The 20,097-nt window shown below is 31.5% G+C and overlaps 1 protein-coding gene across 1 annotated transcript in view; it reads right to left on the minus strand.

Moving 5' to 3' along the window:
* The window catches only part of LOC120184447 (MADS-box transcription factor ANR1-like), a 30,049-nt gene extending 16,275 nt beyond the window's left edge, over positions 1 to 13,774 (minus strand). Inside the window, exon 1 of the mRNA XM_039188917.1 lies at positions 13,593 to 13,774. Within this exon, the coding sequence (XP_039044848.1) occupies positions 13,593 to 13,774 (182 nt within the window). The remainder of the gene's footprint in view (positions 1 to 13,592) is intronic.
* Between the last annotated feature and the right edge of the window lie 6,323 nt (positions 13,775 to 20,097).

The raw sequence follows: 20,097 nt of genomic DNA on the forward strand, positions 1-20,097 counted from the left end.
TTTACCACCAATAGCAGTCGATGGTAAGCGGATGACAAGGTGACAAGCATAGACCAAAGCCTCAACGCAAAATTCTTTGCCTCACCCAACATTAGAAAACATACACTGAACCTTCTCCACTAATGTCTGATTCATACGCTCTGCCACCCCATTCTGTTGTCGTGTAAAATCTGACAGTGAAGTGCCTGACAATACCTTCTTCTTCACAGACTTTCAGAAATGGATCATTTTTGTACTCTCCACCATTTTCTGTACGGAGACGTTTGATTTTTTGCCTGTTTGAGTCTCCACCATCTTTTTCCATTTAAGGAAAAATCCTAGCACCTCATCCTTTGTCTTCATTGTATACACCCAAATTCTTCGGGAAAAATCATCAACAAAAGTGACATAATAGTGTGTTCCTCCCAATGAAGTTGTCTTGGAATGCCCCTATACATCTGAATGAACATAATCCAAAATACCTTTAGTATCATGGATTGTTGTTCCAAATTTCACCCTCGTCTTCTTTCCTTTGATGCAATGCTCACAAAAAGCTAATTTGCAAGCCCGAGCACCCTTCAATAATCCTTCATCTATCAGTAATTTCAAGGATTTTTCACCAACATTCCTCAAGCGCATATGCCATAACCTGGTTGCTTCTGACTCATGTATATCAGTAGAAGCTGTCACTGTTGCTGTCCCAACAATTGTACTACCCAAAAAGTAATACACATTGTTTCTTTTCTGAATTCCCTTCATTATCACCAGTGCACCGGAGATAATCCTCATAATCCCATCTTTTCCCCTCACTTCTAAACCTTTTAACTCTAAGGTTCCCACAGATATGAGATTTCTCATTAAATCTGGTACATAATGGACACCTGTTAAGGTTCTGATTGATCCATCCTGATTCCTCAAGCGAATTGAACCAATCTCAAGTGTATCAAGAGGAGAATTATTTACCGTGTAGACAATTCCACCTTTTAGTTCTTTAAAATCAAAGAACCATTCTCTATTGGGGGTCATATGGTGGCTACAAGCTGAATCTAACAGCCATAAACTGGAACAGCTGGTTGATGGCGTAGAAACGAATGTGAAATCTGAATCTGCATCATCATACTCGACCATATTTGATTCTGAGACAGCCTTTTCCCTCTCATGTTTGCCTTTATTCTTTAGCCTGGGACATTCTTTCTTCCAGTGCCCTTTTTCTCGACAAAAGGCACATTCATCTTTGCTCAATCTGGACTTTGACTTCGATCTCCCTCTCCTTCCTTTATTCTGACTCTTCGAACGGCCTCTAACAACAAGAGCTTCTGCTTCGACACTTGTGTTTTCTTGTTTGTCTTTCTTTCTCAATTCATAACAATACAAGGCAGTAGTTACTTCACTGAGAGACACATCAACCTTCCCATGAAGTAGAGTAGTTTCAAGATACTCAAACTCATCAGGAAGTGATCCCATCAATATTAGAGCTAGATCTTCCTCTTCAAAAGTCACGTCCATATTCATCAGATCAGTCACCAGCTGATTAAAGCTAGTAATGTGATCATTCATAGTGGTACCTGGTACATAGTTGAAGCGGAACAATCTCTTTTTCATGTAGAGCTTGTTCTGACCGCTTTTCTTCAAAAATTTCTCCTCCAGTGCCTTCCACAATTTACTTGCAGAAGTTTCCTTAGAAAATGCATACTTCTGCTCTCTAGAAAGATACGATCGAATAGTATCACATGCCAATTTATTGATCCTCTTCCATTCTTTCTCCTCAACATCATCTGGTTTCTCTCCTTCAATAGCAATGTCTAGAACCTGCTGAAATAGGGCATCTAGAACCTCACTTTGCCACATGTCGAAATGACCGGTGCCATCAAAAATCTCCATTGCAAATCTAACATTTGTCACAGCATTTCTTGCGGATGTTTTTGTGTCGTCTGCCATTTCTGCTACAAATTTTATTTAATAGTTGTCAATGCGGAATATTAATTACCCCAAGGAAATTTTTTCTGATGTGGAAGATCAGCCTAAGCATCAACCACTGAGCATACTAAAATAAACCAAGAGCTCTGATACCAATTGTTGTGGAATTCGGGTTAATTTCTACCAATAATAACAAATTCACCTTGAAAACTATTATCTAGATAACTAGTATGAAAACGATTGTACTAAAAATCACCCCAATATAGATTCCCAAGAAAGAGGAGCGGTCATAATGGTCCCTCTTAAAATCCACTTTCCTTAGACACACCTACCAAGACAAGTAATTTTAATAGGACAATAATTAACAACAACTATACCCGACAATAGCTATTAAATAGACTTAAAGAGAACACCAAAATTTAACGAGGCTAGGCCAAAATTATGCCTACCTCCTCGAACACTACTAAAATAATATTTTATTAATAGAGGAAATATTACAAAGAGAGAAAAAGTACAAATAGCCTTTAATAGTGAAGAAGGCTTATATTTGTGGGATACTTAACTAAGGAGGAGGAGGGTTGTATTTATAACAAAAGAATTTCCCCTCCTCCTTATACACAACCAATGTATGACTTTGCCAAAAAACCAACACCTAGTTGGTGAGTTAACATAGAGAACGTCGACCAATAATTATTGCTATTTTGTTTGGGGTAATTTGGTCACTTGACGAAGAAAAAACAATCGATTGTTTCTAGAAGCAGTGTAGAAGTAGAATATTGAACAATAGTCCTTGGAATTTGTGAAGGTTTATGGATACAAAGGCTTCTTACATAGTTAAAGGTTAATTATAATGATCATTTTGATTTGCAAAGCGGTAGTTGATCTACCATCAGCATTGCAAAGAATCGTTCACCATGATAAGACCAAGAATGTGGAGACAAATACATTTCATTTTCGAGAAGGTCAACAATGATGTAGTGAAGATCAACTTTGTTCCTTCCAAAAATCATCTAGTCAGTGTTCTTACTAAGACTCTTCCAAGAACTACGTTCGATGAGTTCTCGTCAAGTTGGGACTCTACCTGTTTGAGTGGACTATTGACCGTAAATTATTTGGGATAGTTGACTGCCAGAATGAGATTAAGTGGGTTTGTCTTTGGAAGTGGCATATACAAACAACTTCCTGAAAGACCTATATAAATAAAATGGATATTTTTGAGACATTTTAGTATTAGTTCTAAGGTTGACCAAAAGAGATGATAATTCAGAACCAAAATAAAACAATTTACAAATTAAAATGCAGGTGATGCAAATTGTATCATGGCAAAGTTTCAGTTTATTTTGTTTTTTTCATGAAGAAGAGGATAAGTCTGTTGAAATATTCAAGGGAAAACCCTAATAACCAAAAGGTAAACAATGAATATGAGGGAACAATACATTGCTTTTGTAACACTTTCAAGATTCCATGCAGTTGACAATAACCATGCCAGCTAGTTTAACAGACTAATTGAACAACTGACAACCTAATCTTCTCACACAACCTGAACAATACATGTGTACCCTAACTATTGAAGTGCCCCTACTACACTTTGGTACTGTGTGGATCGTTTAACATTTCCCCATCACTCTTGCTAAGCTTGGTTGTTGTTTCCATGGGAGTAGAAGCAAGATTCACATCAAGCATTTGGTTTTTTTGCAGCAATTCAGTGATAAATTTCTTTTGACAAAGAAACAAACCACTGTCTGATCTATGCACCTCTATGCCAAGAAAGAACTTAAGTTGTCCATGATCTTTTAAGGAGAACTTTTCATGCAGTTCATGAATTACTTGGTTGATCTCCAGCTGAGAGCTCCCTGTGATGAGAATGTCATCCACATAGACTATCATATATACCATTTCACTTCCATCTTGGCAAATAAACAGCGAAGAGTCTTCCCTTGAAGACTTGAACCCTAAGCTAAGCAAAAATTCTCGTAACTTAAGAAACCAATTTCTTGGAGCTTGTCTTAATCCATACAACGTCTATTTTAACTTGCACACCAAGACAACTCCATCAGTGGAATGCTCTTCAAAGCCAGGAATATGTTGCGTGTAGACATCCTCACTTAAGTCACCTTTTAAGAAGGCATTATTCACATTCACCTACCTTATTTTTCATTTGCATGAAACAACCAATGAAATCAAAATATTCATTGTAAAGAACCTAATCACAGGGCTAAAGGTATCCATGAAATCATACCCAGGTATCTGATAATACCCCTTGGCAACTAGTCGATCTTTCAATCTTTCTACAGATCCATCTGTATTTTTCTTCACCTTAAAAAGCCATTTACAACCAATGGCTTTTCTCCCAACTGGTAATTTCACAATATCCCATGTGTTATTACTGAGAAGAGCGTTGTATTCAGCCATAAGAACCACCCTCCAACCATCATCTTTTAGAGCAACTTGAATGTCTTCAGGTACATCTTTACACTGAATGGAAAAAACTTTTGGTTTAAAAATGGCATGCTTTCTTCGAGTGATCAAAGGGTCGCTTATACAATGTTTGTGACACACAAAATAGCAGAACTTGACTCTTTCCCATCTGACAAGCTGCACAAACTTCAGTTTTATCTACATTTAGATGTTTATTAAGTGTTGACATCACTACCTCAGCTGCAGGATGATCTAGTCTTTTATGCCACAACCAATACTCACTAGTATCTTTGACGACAGTGTTATGAACTGCTGTTGTTTCTTTCATAACTTGACCGTCAAAGATATACAATCCTCCAGCAAGTCTTCCTTCCATCAGCACAACTCATGTACTTTCATCCTTAACATAGCAAATATTTGCATGAAACTTAAAGTTAACTGAATTATCTTGAGTAAACTTTGAAACTGAAAAAAGATTCTTATTTTTGTTTGGAAGATATAGTGTCTAATCAAGCAAAAGGTCTCTAGAAGAAGTTTGAAAAACATTTTGACCAATATGAGTAATTGAAGCAGTTGAACCATCCCCTAAATGAACCTTACCACTGTCAGTGTACACTTGTTTGCTTGTGATTGTGGAGGAAGTACCAGTCACGTGATGTGTGGCTCCTGAATTAAGGAACCATTTAGCATAGCCCAAAGTACCATCAACCATTAAAGCATTGACTTAAACATTGTCATTTGGATCCATGTCAAACGAGCCTCCATCACCTGTATTTGTGCTTACAAAATGAGTGTAATGGCAATCATACACATGAGGAAAACATGAATAAAAATTGGCCTGCACTTCAGAAGTTGAAGAATTTTGTTGAGCAGTTACTTCCTTAAAATTCTGATCAAACCTATGCCAACACCTGTCAACAAGATGACCTATATTCCCATAGAGTTGGCATTGTTGCTTGGGTTTGCTCTTGTATTTTTTTCCAGTATTATTGTTAGGTTTAGAACCCCCACGATGCTTGTAGTGTTGACCATCAGAGATTTGATTGGAGTCATAACGAGTGAAGTTTACCCTTATTGGAAAATGAGATGAGTCATAAAGATGTTATTGAACATCAATAAGGATTGATATCATGTTGTCCAGGGCAAAGGGTTCTTTGTTCGCAATGATAGCATCAACAGTTGGCTCATATTCAACAGGTATACCATTAAGAATAGTAGCTATATGGTCAATATCATAAATATGACTACCATGTATACCTAGAATATCACATATTTCTTTAATGGCCACGGTGTAATCTCTCATGGATTGGGAGCCTTTCTTCATTGAACTAAGACGACAACGCAGGGCCATAATCTTTGTAGTAGAAAGCTTGGAGTACAACCTGGTGATAGCACTCCATATTGTTGTTGTTGATTTAACACCAACCAACTAGGAAAGAATGTTCGGACTCACGATTGAAAGAATCCAAGAAGCCAAAGAGTTATCTTGCTTGACATAACACAAATAAGCTGGGTTGATAGTTTGCTCACCAGTATCGTTAATAACCAACTTCAACTGAACCACCATGGATTCATTAAGAAATTCTTCAAGTTCAAGCCCTCGGATCGTGAGTGTCACTTGTTGTTTTCATAAAAGATAGTTTGAATATGTCAAACACACGTTGATCCTTTTGTTAATAAAAGTGTGCGAGCTAGTATCTGTGAACTGCTCATCCTCAGCTATATTTGACATCGACGCAGATTGAACCATGATCGAACTAAAAATATCAAAGAAACCATAACCCAAGAAGCAAGGAAAAAGAAGAGAACAACCAACGCACAACAAAACCGTTTCAAGATCTGATGGTGAATGATACCAGGTTAATTATTGTAGGAAAGTACAGAAAATGTGTAAACTTAAATATTACAGAAGCTTATAATTACATAGTAAAGGTAGCTATTTAAAGACTCAAAAGAGAGCTAGCCTAACTACCACAGAACTATTGCTACAGATTAACTAACTAACCATTTAGCAACATGAATCTAACTGCCTAACCAGATATAGTTTGACTTTAACTACTCTCAACATTCTCCCTGCTTTTTCCTTATTCTTCTTCTTCAAACAAACAAATGTTAATATTTTCTCGAAAAACTTCAAAGTAAGTCTTGGGAAACGGTATGGTTAGCCCATCAGTAACTTGATGATATTCTAGAACATAATTGACACAAAGTTGATTGGTTGCAACCTTTTTCTCAGATAAAATAGACGTCTAGATACACGTGTTTTGACTGTGCACGATAAACTGGATGTGTACTCAAGGCGATCAAATTGGTATTATCATATCAAATAACTGATTACTTGTTTTATGGTACACCCAGATCCATTAACAAGGCACCAACCCAAGTTACTTCAATTACCACATCTGCTATGCTTCTATACTTCGCCTCCATGGTTGACCTAAAAACCACCTTTTATTTCTTCGACCTCCACGTAACCATTTCGTTACTTATAAACACACAGTGATCAAATATGGACCTTTGATTATCCACACTCTGTGTCCAATCAACATGTACAAAAGATACTATGCAAGCCTCAGACGCTTCTGATGAAAACTAAAGAACCATAGTTCAGTGTACTTGCCAAATATCTTTGAATTCGTTTGAAAACTAGAAGATGTAACTCACGTGAAGTATGCATAAGTTATGTCACCTTGTTTACACTAAAAACAATATATGGTCTTGTGTGACAGGTATAAAGCAACGCTCCCATGATACTATGAAACTCATGAGTATCTTATATGAGGTTTCATGTTCTGATACCATGTTGAAATATCAAAGGGAAAACCTTAATAACCATAAGGTAAGTAATGAATAGTACATTTCTTTATTCACAGGGAAAACTTATCTCATTCGAGGGAATAACACATTGCTTTTATAACACTCAACATTCCATGTAGTTGACAACAATTAATGTTAATTAGCTTAACAAACTAACTACATAGCTAACAACCTAATATTCTTACACAACCAGAATAATACACGTGTACCCTAATGATATGATTATGTTCAAGCACTTATTTATCTGCTTCATTCTTTCATCTTTCTTCACAAGGATGGAAGTCTAGGGATCTTTTACAAACCTCTCACATTCTTATATTCATTATTTTTACATACTTCTACTTTATCTTTCATTATTTACATTGATAAGGATGGAAAACCTGTCATATATTGTTATGTTATTATATTTTACTATGTGCATATTATGTTAGGTTTATTGTTCATATACTTTAGTCCTTACATCATGCATATCACTTAAGTTACATAGCATGTTATTAACTCAACATCTTTATACTTAGTTTATATTATGCATATGTTATGTTTTCATATTCATTCCTCCCTCATTTACTTCATAACATAGACGAAAACATGAACTCCTTACATTTCATAGTTCATTTATATCTAATTTATTGTTTTCATGATTCATACAGGTGTAAGTAATATTAAGGTTTTCTTTGGAAGCTTGGTGAAAAGAAACTCAAAGCATGGCAGCTCATGTTTAGCTAAAGGAAATGAATAAAAGCTCACTTTAGCTGGAGAAACCTAAAAGCATAAAGATGATAGCTGAAGGAGCTGAATGGGACCTAAATGTAGATGGAAGGGAACTGAGGACTAAGTAGTTGAGCTGAGGACTGAAGGAAGCTAGCTTACACCAAATGTAACTAAAGGATAATAGCTGAAGGAGCTGAATGTGACCTAAATGTAGCTGGGAGGGAGCTAAGGACTAAGTAGTTGAGGTGGTAGTTGAGTAGTTAGAGTGTCACTAGCTAGCTAGCTTGAGTCTACCTAGTTACAACTCACCTAGCTAGCTACCTAAGCACTCACCTAAGCATCTAGAATACGTCATGTGCCAAGCAAGCACCATGGTCGAACCTATTCTCATCATACTAGGCGTGGAAGGTCATGTGACATCAAGAAAGAAATCATGTGCAAGCCTACACCATGTGACTCCTTTAGGCGCCAAATGCATCCAAGTCCTCACCATTCAGCCAAGACTTATGTCTCCCCATCTAGGCTCCAAAATAAAACAACATCATCACCATTCGACCACATCTTGTGCCTTCTCATTTTGGCTGAAACATCACCATAGTTTTTCATTAAAAAACATGTACTTTATCAAAGGAAACAAGGGCTAGTCGAACCACCATGTAACCATACAACTATGCCTTTCCATTTCCTATATATAACCAATTCATTTGGCTTTTGTAATCATCCCTTTGCATCAATATACCTTTGTGATATTTTTCTCTCTTTATAGTCCTTTGTGACTTTATCGACTTATCAAGTAGTAATACTTGTGGTGTCAACCCTTCTTATTTCCACCTTAATCATTGTGTTTCCTATCTCTTCATAGATAACGAGTCCAAGTCCTTGTTACTACCCCTTAAAGAAGCAACATAAGGTTCGGGTTTAGGCTTCATATAACCTATGTTCTTCCATGAGTCTTCTTTACGATATTATCATCATCAAACCATCCTTCTATTGTTAGCCCATCACCACGCCTAAACATCATCAAAACAGCCCACTCTTTCATCATTTCATTCTTTTCTTAATTAACTTTCTAACCCGCCCTTCAACCATTACATCTACCTACCTAACCCATCTCTTTGTAGCTATTCACTTGCTGCAGGTTGCTTTCTTTCCTTCCTATATTCATAATTAAGTTGTCGCCATCCTTCATCAACAAGGTGTGGCCCAACCAACCTAAATCACCTAACTATTATTATCAACTATTCTCAACAATGTCTTTCCATTATTCCTTTGATTATAATACTTAGAAGATGAAACTAATATTTTTTAGCAAACGCTAAATCCATGATTTGTCAACTCAATTAATAAAAAGGTGAAGAAAGTGAGTTTTTTTACAATTTTTAAAGTTGGCTTTGGATAAATCAGTATCAACTAACTTTAACTTTTACCATTTACAGTTACAGAGATGGTTAATAATTCTGCTTATATAAAAAATAATTTGATTACATTCCACCCCGTGATGGAAAATAATTTGTTAGAATTCTTGTCTGCAAGAGTTTAGCAAAGTCTAAGTTATTGTATAAGGACTATTTGCAGAAATTGACCAAAAAAGATAAAAGGTTGAGTAATATTCTCTAAAAGTACTGAAAATTATATTTGGTTTAAAAAAAGATAATGGTCGATCACTTAGACTTTGAAGCGAAAAAATGGATAGTATAACGAATATTTGCAAAATTGGACACAAAAGATAAAGGTGAAGTAACAATTTTTGAAAATAAATAATGATGTATCAAATGAAAGTATTGGTTTCACTAACGAATAGTTGGTTTAGTGGGATGAGACATTAGATTCCTTAAATAAGACCAGGAATTTGAATTTTGACGTTTCGAATGAAGTAAATTGAGTTAAGAGGGTCATCCTATAGTGGGCTTATGTAAAATCAAATCTAGAATAGTTGATCAATGAATAAGATACCGGTGATAAAATCAAAATTTTGAAAGTATTGGTTTCACAACCATTTAATACATCTCGGAAATAGAGAAAATTTTCAGCATACCAAGTTAGTCTGTTATATAAAACAAGTTTGAACACTTTTTGCTCTAATATACAGGTAACTTTTTATACTAATTTATCATCTTAAAATGTATTTATCATTTTATCTTAATTTTATTTCAATTACTTAGACAACACCTATCTTTTACTTTAGTGTTAAGAGTTAAGTGATACTACCTTGATAAAATAAATACACAAAAAAAAATTATAATGTTATTTGTGTGTATGTTTTAGTTAACAATTAAAATGAGATCTTTTAATTAGTAACAAAAAAATATTTATATAGTTTTTTATGCATTTTCAGGATCAATCCTTCATTTTCATGCTCAAATATGTATTGAACATAAATGTTAAAAAAGGAAAATGGAAATTACAAGATATAACTTGATGTTATGCATAGGGGTAAACAAAATTCGATTTAATTCAAAAGATATTATTTCTTTTTGCTTGACTCAATGTTAAAAAAAATTGATTTAAATTGATTTGACTCGTAATTCTATAAACTCAATTCAACTTGGAAAAAAATCAAATAAGGTTTGAGTTATAAAACAGAGTTCTAATAACTCAAATTTTTTAGTAATTAGGATTGATTTTTAAGTTTGAATCAAGTCCCTCAATCTTTTATGATATATATATATATATATATATATATATATATATGTTTAAATTGAAATCAATTAATTTCATAATATTATGAATATTTACAACTAATTTTTTTTTAAAAATCTAACAACTCTACTTGAAAAAGTATCAAATAAAGTTTGAGTTATAAAATATGACCCGACAACTCGACTAAATCGAAACTTTTAACTCGACTCGATCGAATACTCATCCATGATTATGCAAAGGCACGTTCCACTTGTTCCTGAAGGATGGAGAAAACAATGCATCAATTCATCAACCTCAAGCAGGTATATTTGAAATGATGCGTATAGCGAAGGTTCGGTGCTGCAACTCAAAAGTTATATTAATGTAATTCTTCCCATCACATAATTTATATCTTTATCAGTATAAATCATTTCAATATATTTGTATCACATTCTCAATCAATTAAATGGCTCTTAATAGTAATAAAATTTTAAATCATTTCAATATATAATACAAAGTTTTCATTTTTACTGCAAGTAAAATAATTTATATATTATATGAATCAAGTAATCTTCGTGGTTAAGAGATGATTGATATCCCTAGAAATCTCATGTTCGAGCACAACACTTACAGGGATTTTTAAATGTCCATCGTTAAATGATTGAGAGTATTCTAAGCAGATATTATCTTGTAATCATTTCAAAAATAATATATATATATATATTAATTGTTGAATTTAGTACCGTAGAATTTTTCAATAATGATACTCTAATTCATATAAAAAATTAAACATTTTTATTTCGTTATAAAGAATTATATATTGTTTGTAATATTAATATCACATATAATATCTAAATTTAAGATTTTCATACCCAAATTGTTCATCGTAGAATCAAATCAAGCTAGGATGACAGAAACATATTTTGCTTGTTTAAAGTCCAATCTACTTCATATAACCTTATAACTTTTATTAATATTAACAAAAAAATTATATAAATTAAAAATATTTTATAATTGAAAATCTATACTGATTTTGTAATAATTCTTTTTTATCTTATGAATCTCCCCTTGATTCTAGTGTGTCGCTTTAATTCCTATGGTGTTTTAATTTGTTTTTTGGATTTTTGATGGAACTATGAGTGTTCAAATTTTGGTTATAACCGATTTAATCAATCGAATCAAAGTTTTTTTTGTTAATTTTAGGTTAGATCCATTAACGGTTAATGATTTTTTTAAACTTCAATTATCAGTTAATTTGGTTCGAAATTGGTCAGTTAACCGAATTACCAAAAATTTTAATTTTTAATATACATTATTTAGTCTTAAGAGGGATGAGTCTACAACACATGCCACACACCGATATATATCGGTATAAATTTATAAATAGTTATTAAACTATGATAAAATGATCATTTTGGTCATTCAAATTTTAAAAAATTATAAAATGAATATGAAATTTTAGATTTCATTAAAAATGAGTATTGAAACTTGACTATCGTTAAGAGCAAATGTGACATATTAAATAAATAAATAAAATCTCATTTGCTCCATCAATTGTGACTAAAATTTTATTTTTGATATTTTTCAATAATTTTAAGTAATAATTCCAAAATTTTAGAAAAATATTTTTAAATATATGGATTTTCAAAATTTATTTTCAAAATTTTAAATATATTTTTAAAATTATATTTAAAACTACTAAAAAAGGTTAAAGAATTGAATCACATTGTTTAATAAAAAATGATTTAATTTGTATAACCAAAGTTATTGGATTTCAAAAATTATAAATTTTCAAATGTAACCACAACTAAATAAAAATAATAATTATAAATTTTTTGTGAATTAATAAATTCATATTTTTTAAAATAATAATTATAATTTCATGAATTAAAAGATTAATTATAAAGTTATAATTTTTAAAAAATACTTTTATAATTTTAAATATGAATCATAAATTTATATATATATATATATATATATATATATATATATATAATTTATTTTTTAGAATTATTATTTTAAAATATTGAAAAATATCAAAATAAAATTTAATATATAATTGAGGGTTGAATGAGATTTTTTTAATTAATTTAACATGTTAAGTTATCCTTTTAATGATAATTAAAGATGCGATATTCATTTTGTAATACAATTGAGGGATTGATTGAATGAGATATTATGTAACTTTTAAAGTTCAATGTTCAAAAGGAGTATTTTAGTATAGTTGAATGACCATTTAAAAAATTTACCTTTAAAATTTGTGGTACATTTCTGTATATGGCATGTATTGTAGAATTTTCCATCTTAAGATTGTTTAAACTTCAATTTTAATCAAATTAACCAACTTAAAGTACCAGGTAACTTAGGCTTATAGATAGATGAAATATATATATAAAGTACCAGGTAATGAAAGGTACAAAGTAATAGCCCAAAAAAACATTGCAATAATTTTTATTAACGTGGATATTCAAATCCAAAATCTATATATAAGAAATAAAAAATACAAATCATTTATCACTTCACTTAGTTGATGATATTGACCAATTCATAAATATTTTTGAGGGTGTGTACACATATGTTAATAATATAAATTTTTTGAACGAGATAAATATAAATAAAATTTGAGAATTGACACCATCGACAAAATAAGTAACTATTCAAAACACGATTAAATCTTGCAACATTGATATCGTTTGTTCAATTCATGAATGAACATTAAATATATGTATAATTATATTCATTTGCAACTCTTTTAATTGAGGATATGTGTAATTGTGTTACCAAAAGTTTTGGTTTGGATTCCCATTGTTTTTAGGTTTATGAAGCAATAAAAGATTAAGTGGAGATGAACCACTTATATCCTACATGCAATTTCTTCAAGGTTTTTTGAATCTTAAAACTTGCAAACTTTACGTGCATGTTAACAACAATGGAGGGCACACCTTCATCGTCCTACATGATTACTAGCTCTATCCCTATTGTTAGTATAATTATAATGGTTATCTCTTTGTAAATCTGAAACACTGGTATATTTTCTCAGAAAATAAATAAATAAATAAATAAATAAATTGTAAAACAAATAGAATGATTAAAAAAGAACGATAATAGGAAGAAGAGAAAATGGATCTGACCTGGAGTTGGCATAATCGTAGAGCTTGGCAGTGTTGGAGAAGATGATCAATCCGACTTCAGCATCGCAAAGGATGGATAATTCCCTTGCTTTTTTCAGTAACCCAACCCTTCTCTTTGAGAAAGTCACTTGCCTGCTCGTTGTATTCTCTATTCGTCGGATCGCGATCTTCCCTCTTCCCATCGATTAGGGATTTGATTCCTCTTCTCTATTCCTAGGTTTTTTCCGGTAAGTATAGTTAGGGATTTTTTTTCCGGTTAAACACTTAAACTCATCAAATCAACGTCGAAACCAGGGATAAAATCAAGACGAAGAGGTATAATTACACAGTAAAAGTGTTAAAATCAAATCAAAGTCGAAAAAGGGGATCATGAATTGATTTGCGGAGAAATAATAATAAAGGACAAAAAGCTTACTTGTTTTAAAGCTAATTATGGAGAAGAGTGAGTGAAACGAAGAGAGGCAAGTCTTTTCTTCTTCTTTTCTGGAGAAAACTTTATAGAAAATCAATAAGTCTTTTCAAAAGCGGTTTTTCTGATCTTAAAGGTTAAAACCTCTCTTCTTAGGGTCACAAAACATGGAGCTCAATACCGCTTTAGCAGTTTTCAATGTGGAACTCACATGTAGGACATTTAGTCTACTCGCGTCGGTGGCTATACATTTGGCTACTCGCTCATTTCAGGGTGACATCTGTTGGGTGAATAAAAAAAGAGGTAAACTACGTATATAGTCACCCACTTATTCTTGTGGTTTCATTTTGGTCATACAATTATTGTTTTCTTCAAAATCTTACTAAAATTAATGTTTTAGTCACCCGTTTTTTAAAAATTAACCATTATGATAATATATCATCATAAGATAATTGTCAAATCATCATTAAAAAAATAAAAAAAATTACCACACCAAAAGTTGTTTACTTTTTCCAGTAAACTACATATTTAATCACTCAACTATCACTTTGGTTTTGTTTTGGTCATACAACTATTTTGTTTTTCAAAATAATCACTAATATGGTTTGGTTTCGTTTTGGTCACCCGCCATTAAAAAATAATAGAATTATTTACATGACATTTTTTAAAATAATGATTTGATATTATCTTATGATGACACATCGACATCATCATTAATTTTTTTAACGACGAGTAACTAAAATGAAACTAAAATGTAACATGATAGGGGATGGTAGAGGATTTGTTGAACATTGCTCGTAGTTGAAGGAATCAAGCCTAAGGTTCTAAACTCAAACAAAGAAATAGATTGGCATGAGAAGAGGTTTGACGCCAATTTAGGTTTCTTGAAAGAAGTTGCTGGAAAATCAAAAAAGATGATGAATATTAGACAGATGATGAATAATATATAACAACTATATATACGATAGAAAAAGCTATGAAAGAAATCAAATTGAAATTGCCCCTGGTATGTATGAAGTTGTTGTGAATGATAGCTATGGTGATGATGATGATGAATGATAGATAGATAGATGTCCTAAGAACCCTCCTAGCCGCAATTGACTAGGAAAATTCTATAATAAACTCTAACCAACCTCCTAACTGAATTGGAAAGGCAAACCAGAATGTCAAGATCTCCTCACGAAGAACTTAAAGAACTTTATGATGAAGAATGCTTCAAAGGTACAATGCTATCAGCACTTGCAAAAACATACTCATGTTGCCTCCTTTATATAAGGGAGGAGTTCCAAAATTCTAAGTAACTTAATGAATAAAATAATAATAAACAAAAGATAACTCAATTTTAATTTCTAAAAAAAATAATAAATCTAACCTAAAAGATAATGCATCATCCTATATTAAATTATATTATAAATAATCAATAAAATATTGAAAATTCGTAATATTTATAAAATCTCGTATTAATCATATATAAGAATTTTCACATGCGATGTCTTCGCTAAAATAGACATATCTCGAGTTTTCGACATCGGATTGAAGCGATTCAAGTACCGTTAGAAAGCTAAGAGATGGTCGATCGTATCTCCATAAGACATGTCAACCAAATAACACTTGGATCCCCTTCAAAAAGTTGTCGCAAGTCTGTTATTGTTATGGTCTTCTTTTCCAAGGCTTGGATATGTGGATCGATTGAAAGAGTTAGTCCGTCTTCCTTTGATGTGAGCCTTTTCGTGCATGTATCGTAACATTAGTAATGATTTAAAAAAAATAGTTGGGTAACCCAAATAGAACCAAAGTGATAGTTAAGTGACTAAATACAGTTTACCTATTTTTAACGCACGTAGCTAAAATGAAATAAAAATATAATGTTAGGTATAATTTAAAAGAATAATTAAATAACCAAAACAAAATCGTATGAATAGATGGGCAACTAAATATATAGTTTACCCTAAAACAAATTTTTTTTATTATTATTAACCTTAAACAAAGTTGTAGTCGGAAGAGAAAAGATTCCATATGAACAGGTGTCGCTACAAGGGAGCGAGTACCAAAACAGTGTATTCGAGGGAGTAAGGGAAATATATCCTAGGATTTTCAGAGTGGGGAGTGGAAACCACAGTACTATGTGTGACGTATAGGTATACGGCATGTTATTTATTAAAACCCTGGCCGTACACTTGTTTTACTTTTTCTACGCGTCTATGTTTTCTGATTGGCTGAAGAGTTTTATTGCCGACACGCGTACGATTCTTTGGTGGATTCTATGGTTTTCACATGTATACTTGTCCTTTTAGTTCTTTCTTCATCATTAAGTTGGAAGGTTTGGCAGGCAAACCAAAATTAATATAAAATCTTATCTTTATTATTATTATTATACTAAACTCTTCTTGTTTATATATTAAATATCTGACAATTTTACTACATGCTTAATTAATTACTTTTAGGTAGAGATGAGCGTTCGATAAAGTCGATTTGAATAAAAAATTTAAGTTATTCGAGTTAATGAGTCTTACTTTATAACTCAAAGTTGATTTGAAATTTTTTCGAGTCGAATCAAATTTTTAAATTTTTGTTTAAATTTAATCGTAAATATTTATATTATTGATTCCAATTTAAGTTGATATATATATATATATATATATATATATATATATATATATATATCTTCGTATTTCTTCCATATGTAATATACATGTATCATATATAATCGGGAGACTCGACTCAAATTTGAAAATTAATTAACTAATTACTAAAAATTTCGAGTTACTATTCAAGTTGTATTTCTCAAATCGATTTGAATTTAAAATGTTTTTGAGTCAAGTTGAGTTTATGAAATTACAAATCAAAGTCAATTCGAGTCGAGTTGAAAATTTTAACTTTTCGAATCGATTCAAATTTTGGTCACCCCTACTTTCAAGCACAACTGATCAAATTGTTAATGTTAAATCTATTTCTTTTATTAAGTAAAGAGATATTATAATATTAAGATAGACAGCAAGATTCAAATCCACACAAGATAAAATAATATGAATATTTGTAACCACTTGACTAATTAATAGATATCAATATTAAATCTATTTTAATTGCATAAAGAATCAATGAAAGATCGGTTTATAATTTATACACCCTTTCACATGGATATAGAGAAACAATCGATATTATTATTCAAATTATTAATGAATTTGATATTATACAAGTTAAACAACATCTACTTTAAGAAATATAAAAAATATATGTAATATGTCATTTCATTTCTCCTTTTAAAGTTTCAACTAAAAGTTATATAATGATTATTAAATTTCTTAAACTAGTATCAATAATTATTAAAGTTTATCCAATTTATAAAATATTAATTAAAATTTATCAAAGTGTTCTAAAATGATAATTAAATTTATCAAAATTCTATAATTTTTATAACATCTCCATAATTATTTTATGATAGTTCTATAAATTTAATAATGATTTATTTCTTTTAAAAAATAATAATTAAAATAATCATTTAGTTATAATTCAGTCCCCTCTTATATATTTAAACTAAAGTTTAAATTACCATATTAATGGTAAAATACATATTTAGTCATTCAACTATTCACACGGTTCTATTTTAGTCATCCAGCTATTGTTTTTCTAAAATCATCACTAAATTTACGTTTTTGTTATGTTTTAGTTACTCGTCGTTAAAATATTAATGGTAATAGTGACATGTCAACATAAGATAATGTCACATCATTGATGAAAAATAAAAATGTCATGTTAATTATCAAGAGTTCTGTTTATTTTTTTTACAGTTGGTGATCAAAACGAAATAAAAACGTAAGTTTAGTGGTTATTAAAAAAGTTAGTTAAATTATCAAAACGAGATCACGAGAATAGTTTAGTGACAAAATACATAGTTTACCCTATAATAATTTATCCTAGTTTTAACCGTTATAACAAATGTATATATACAAACATACAAATTACTTATAACCATTTGGTCTAGTGGGATGAGACACAAGATTCCTCAAGCAAGGTGAGAGGTTTGAATCCTGACCTTTGTGAATCGAGCGAGTCGTCATCATCTCTATAATATTCAATCCAAAATAGTCGATCAATGGTAATTATATATATATATATATATATATATATATATATATATATATATATATAAACCTACAAATTAACGGTCGATAGGATAAACGTGGAGGGCATAATCATGGCGCACAACTAGTTTCTATCTTTGCACGCCTCTTATATAAATGGGAAACGTACCGGAAATAACAGTTGTACAAATCAGCTGAGCTTATCAAGTTTTACAATTATTTTAATTTCGCACTGATCGGTCATTTTGCTTTTGATACGTACACCGACAAATCTATAAGCATACATCACATTATCATCTACAGATTAAGAAATATTGTAAGATTATTGTATATCAAAATATTTTAATTCAATCTTTTGGAAATTAAAATCTAATAACTTTATGTTATTCTTTCAATATCTAAATCTAGATGTAAAATTCACTACAAAATGGGTTTATAGCGATATTTTTAGCGGCGTTTTTAAAACAAACGCCGAATACTCGTATTTTAGTGGCGCTTTTATAAAAACACCGCCAAAAACTATACTTTATTGGTTTTTTTAGAATAAATGCTGCTAAATACTTGTACTTTAGTAGCATTTTTATACAAATGCCGCTAAAGACTATACTTTAGTGGCATTTTTTTACAAATGCCGTTATAGACTCGTGCTTTAGTGGTGTTTTTATACAAACACCGCTATAGACTCATGCTTTAGTGGTGTTTTTATACAAACGCCACTAAAGACTCGTGGGGCTTGTGTTTACAAACGTCGCACGTTTACAATTTTTAAATCATACACCCCTTTACCCTTTTTTTTATTTTTCCACTTCACCTATTTTTTTCATTCCTGCCGGAAGTTATCGGAAGTGGAGGTGGTGGAGGGAGAGGAAAGAGAGGAAGAGGGACAACCGCTATGACGGACAACCATCTATTCAACAACATCTCCCTCGACGGCCGAGGTGTCACGGTTAGTTTTTCACTTTCAAATTAATTGTTGATTTTGAAATTTGGTGTTTTGGCAGACGTGAAGAATGGATCTGTCTTTCGCAAAGCTATTCAGGCGGCTTTTTGCCGAGAATGAGATGCGTATATTGATGGTTGGGCAACAACAACCGATCTTATTGTTCAAAATTTTGATTTCTCTTCCTTGAGGCTCGTCAAAGTTCCTAAGTGTCATTACTTTGTTAATTCATCCATGGATTCTCACAAAGAGGTATTTTCCCTTTTTTTCTTCCAGATCTCGTCTGCTTTCATTGCGGAGAGATTTTTGTTAATGTGAAACTGGAAATTACGGATAAAATTTTCATTTAAGGACTCTGTAATGAATCATTTAGGAGTGCTCTAAAATATAGACCAAAATTTCCTGCTCGAAAACCTTCAAAGGAGTTAGTTTCATTTAATTTTCTTAATAAAAAAGATTACTTTGTTTTACGATGGTTTTTGGGTTTAGATAAACATAGATTTATTTGATTGAATGATGTTCTATGAGTGCTGCGATCTCCTTATATCTTTTCTGTTGTTACTGCATTAAGATGAGTCAAAGTTTAGAAGAATATTTTTCCCGCTAATTTAGTGCTAAAGGATCGCAAGTGTCGTTGCTTATTTGTTTATTCATATAAACTTCTTACTAAATGACCCGTTAATCCGTTATTCCTTTTTACATCTATGTTGGAATTTATAGCTAAATAGCTTTCTCTGTATTTACTTTATTCTTTCGCATTCTACTATTTCAAAGATGCTATGATTCCCTTTATACTTCTAGCAGGCAAGCATTGTTCTATTATTCTAAAATTTGGAAACCAAGTCCATTGTTGTAGGTTGTCAATCTTCTAGTCAAAGCTGAATTTTGTTTCAGATGGAGAAGTAAGGGGTAATATCCCTTTTAATATTGGATGCACGTTTATATTTTATTTATAGTAATCTGCTGAGAGGTATGAAGAGAACAAATTTCTTTTCATTTTGGAAGAATAATAGAAATTGTTACTGAGAAGCTGCATTTGCAAACCTGGAGTTTCTATTGACTGTGTTTAGGTAG

The sequence above is a fragment of the Hibiscus syriacus genome, unplaced genomic scaffold (genome assembly GCF_006381635.1).
Source record: "Hibiscus syriacus cultivar Baekdansim isolate YM2019G1 unplaced genomic scaffold, ASM638163v2 tig00112910_pilon, whole genome shotgun sequence".
Lineage (NCBI taxonomy): Eukaryota > Viridiplantae > Streptophyta > Magnoliopsida > Malvales > Malvaceae > Hibiscus > Hibiscus syriacus.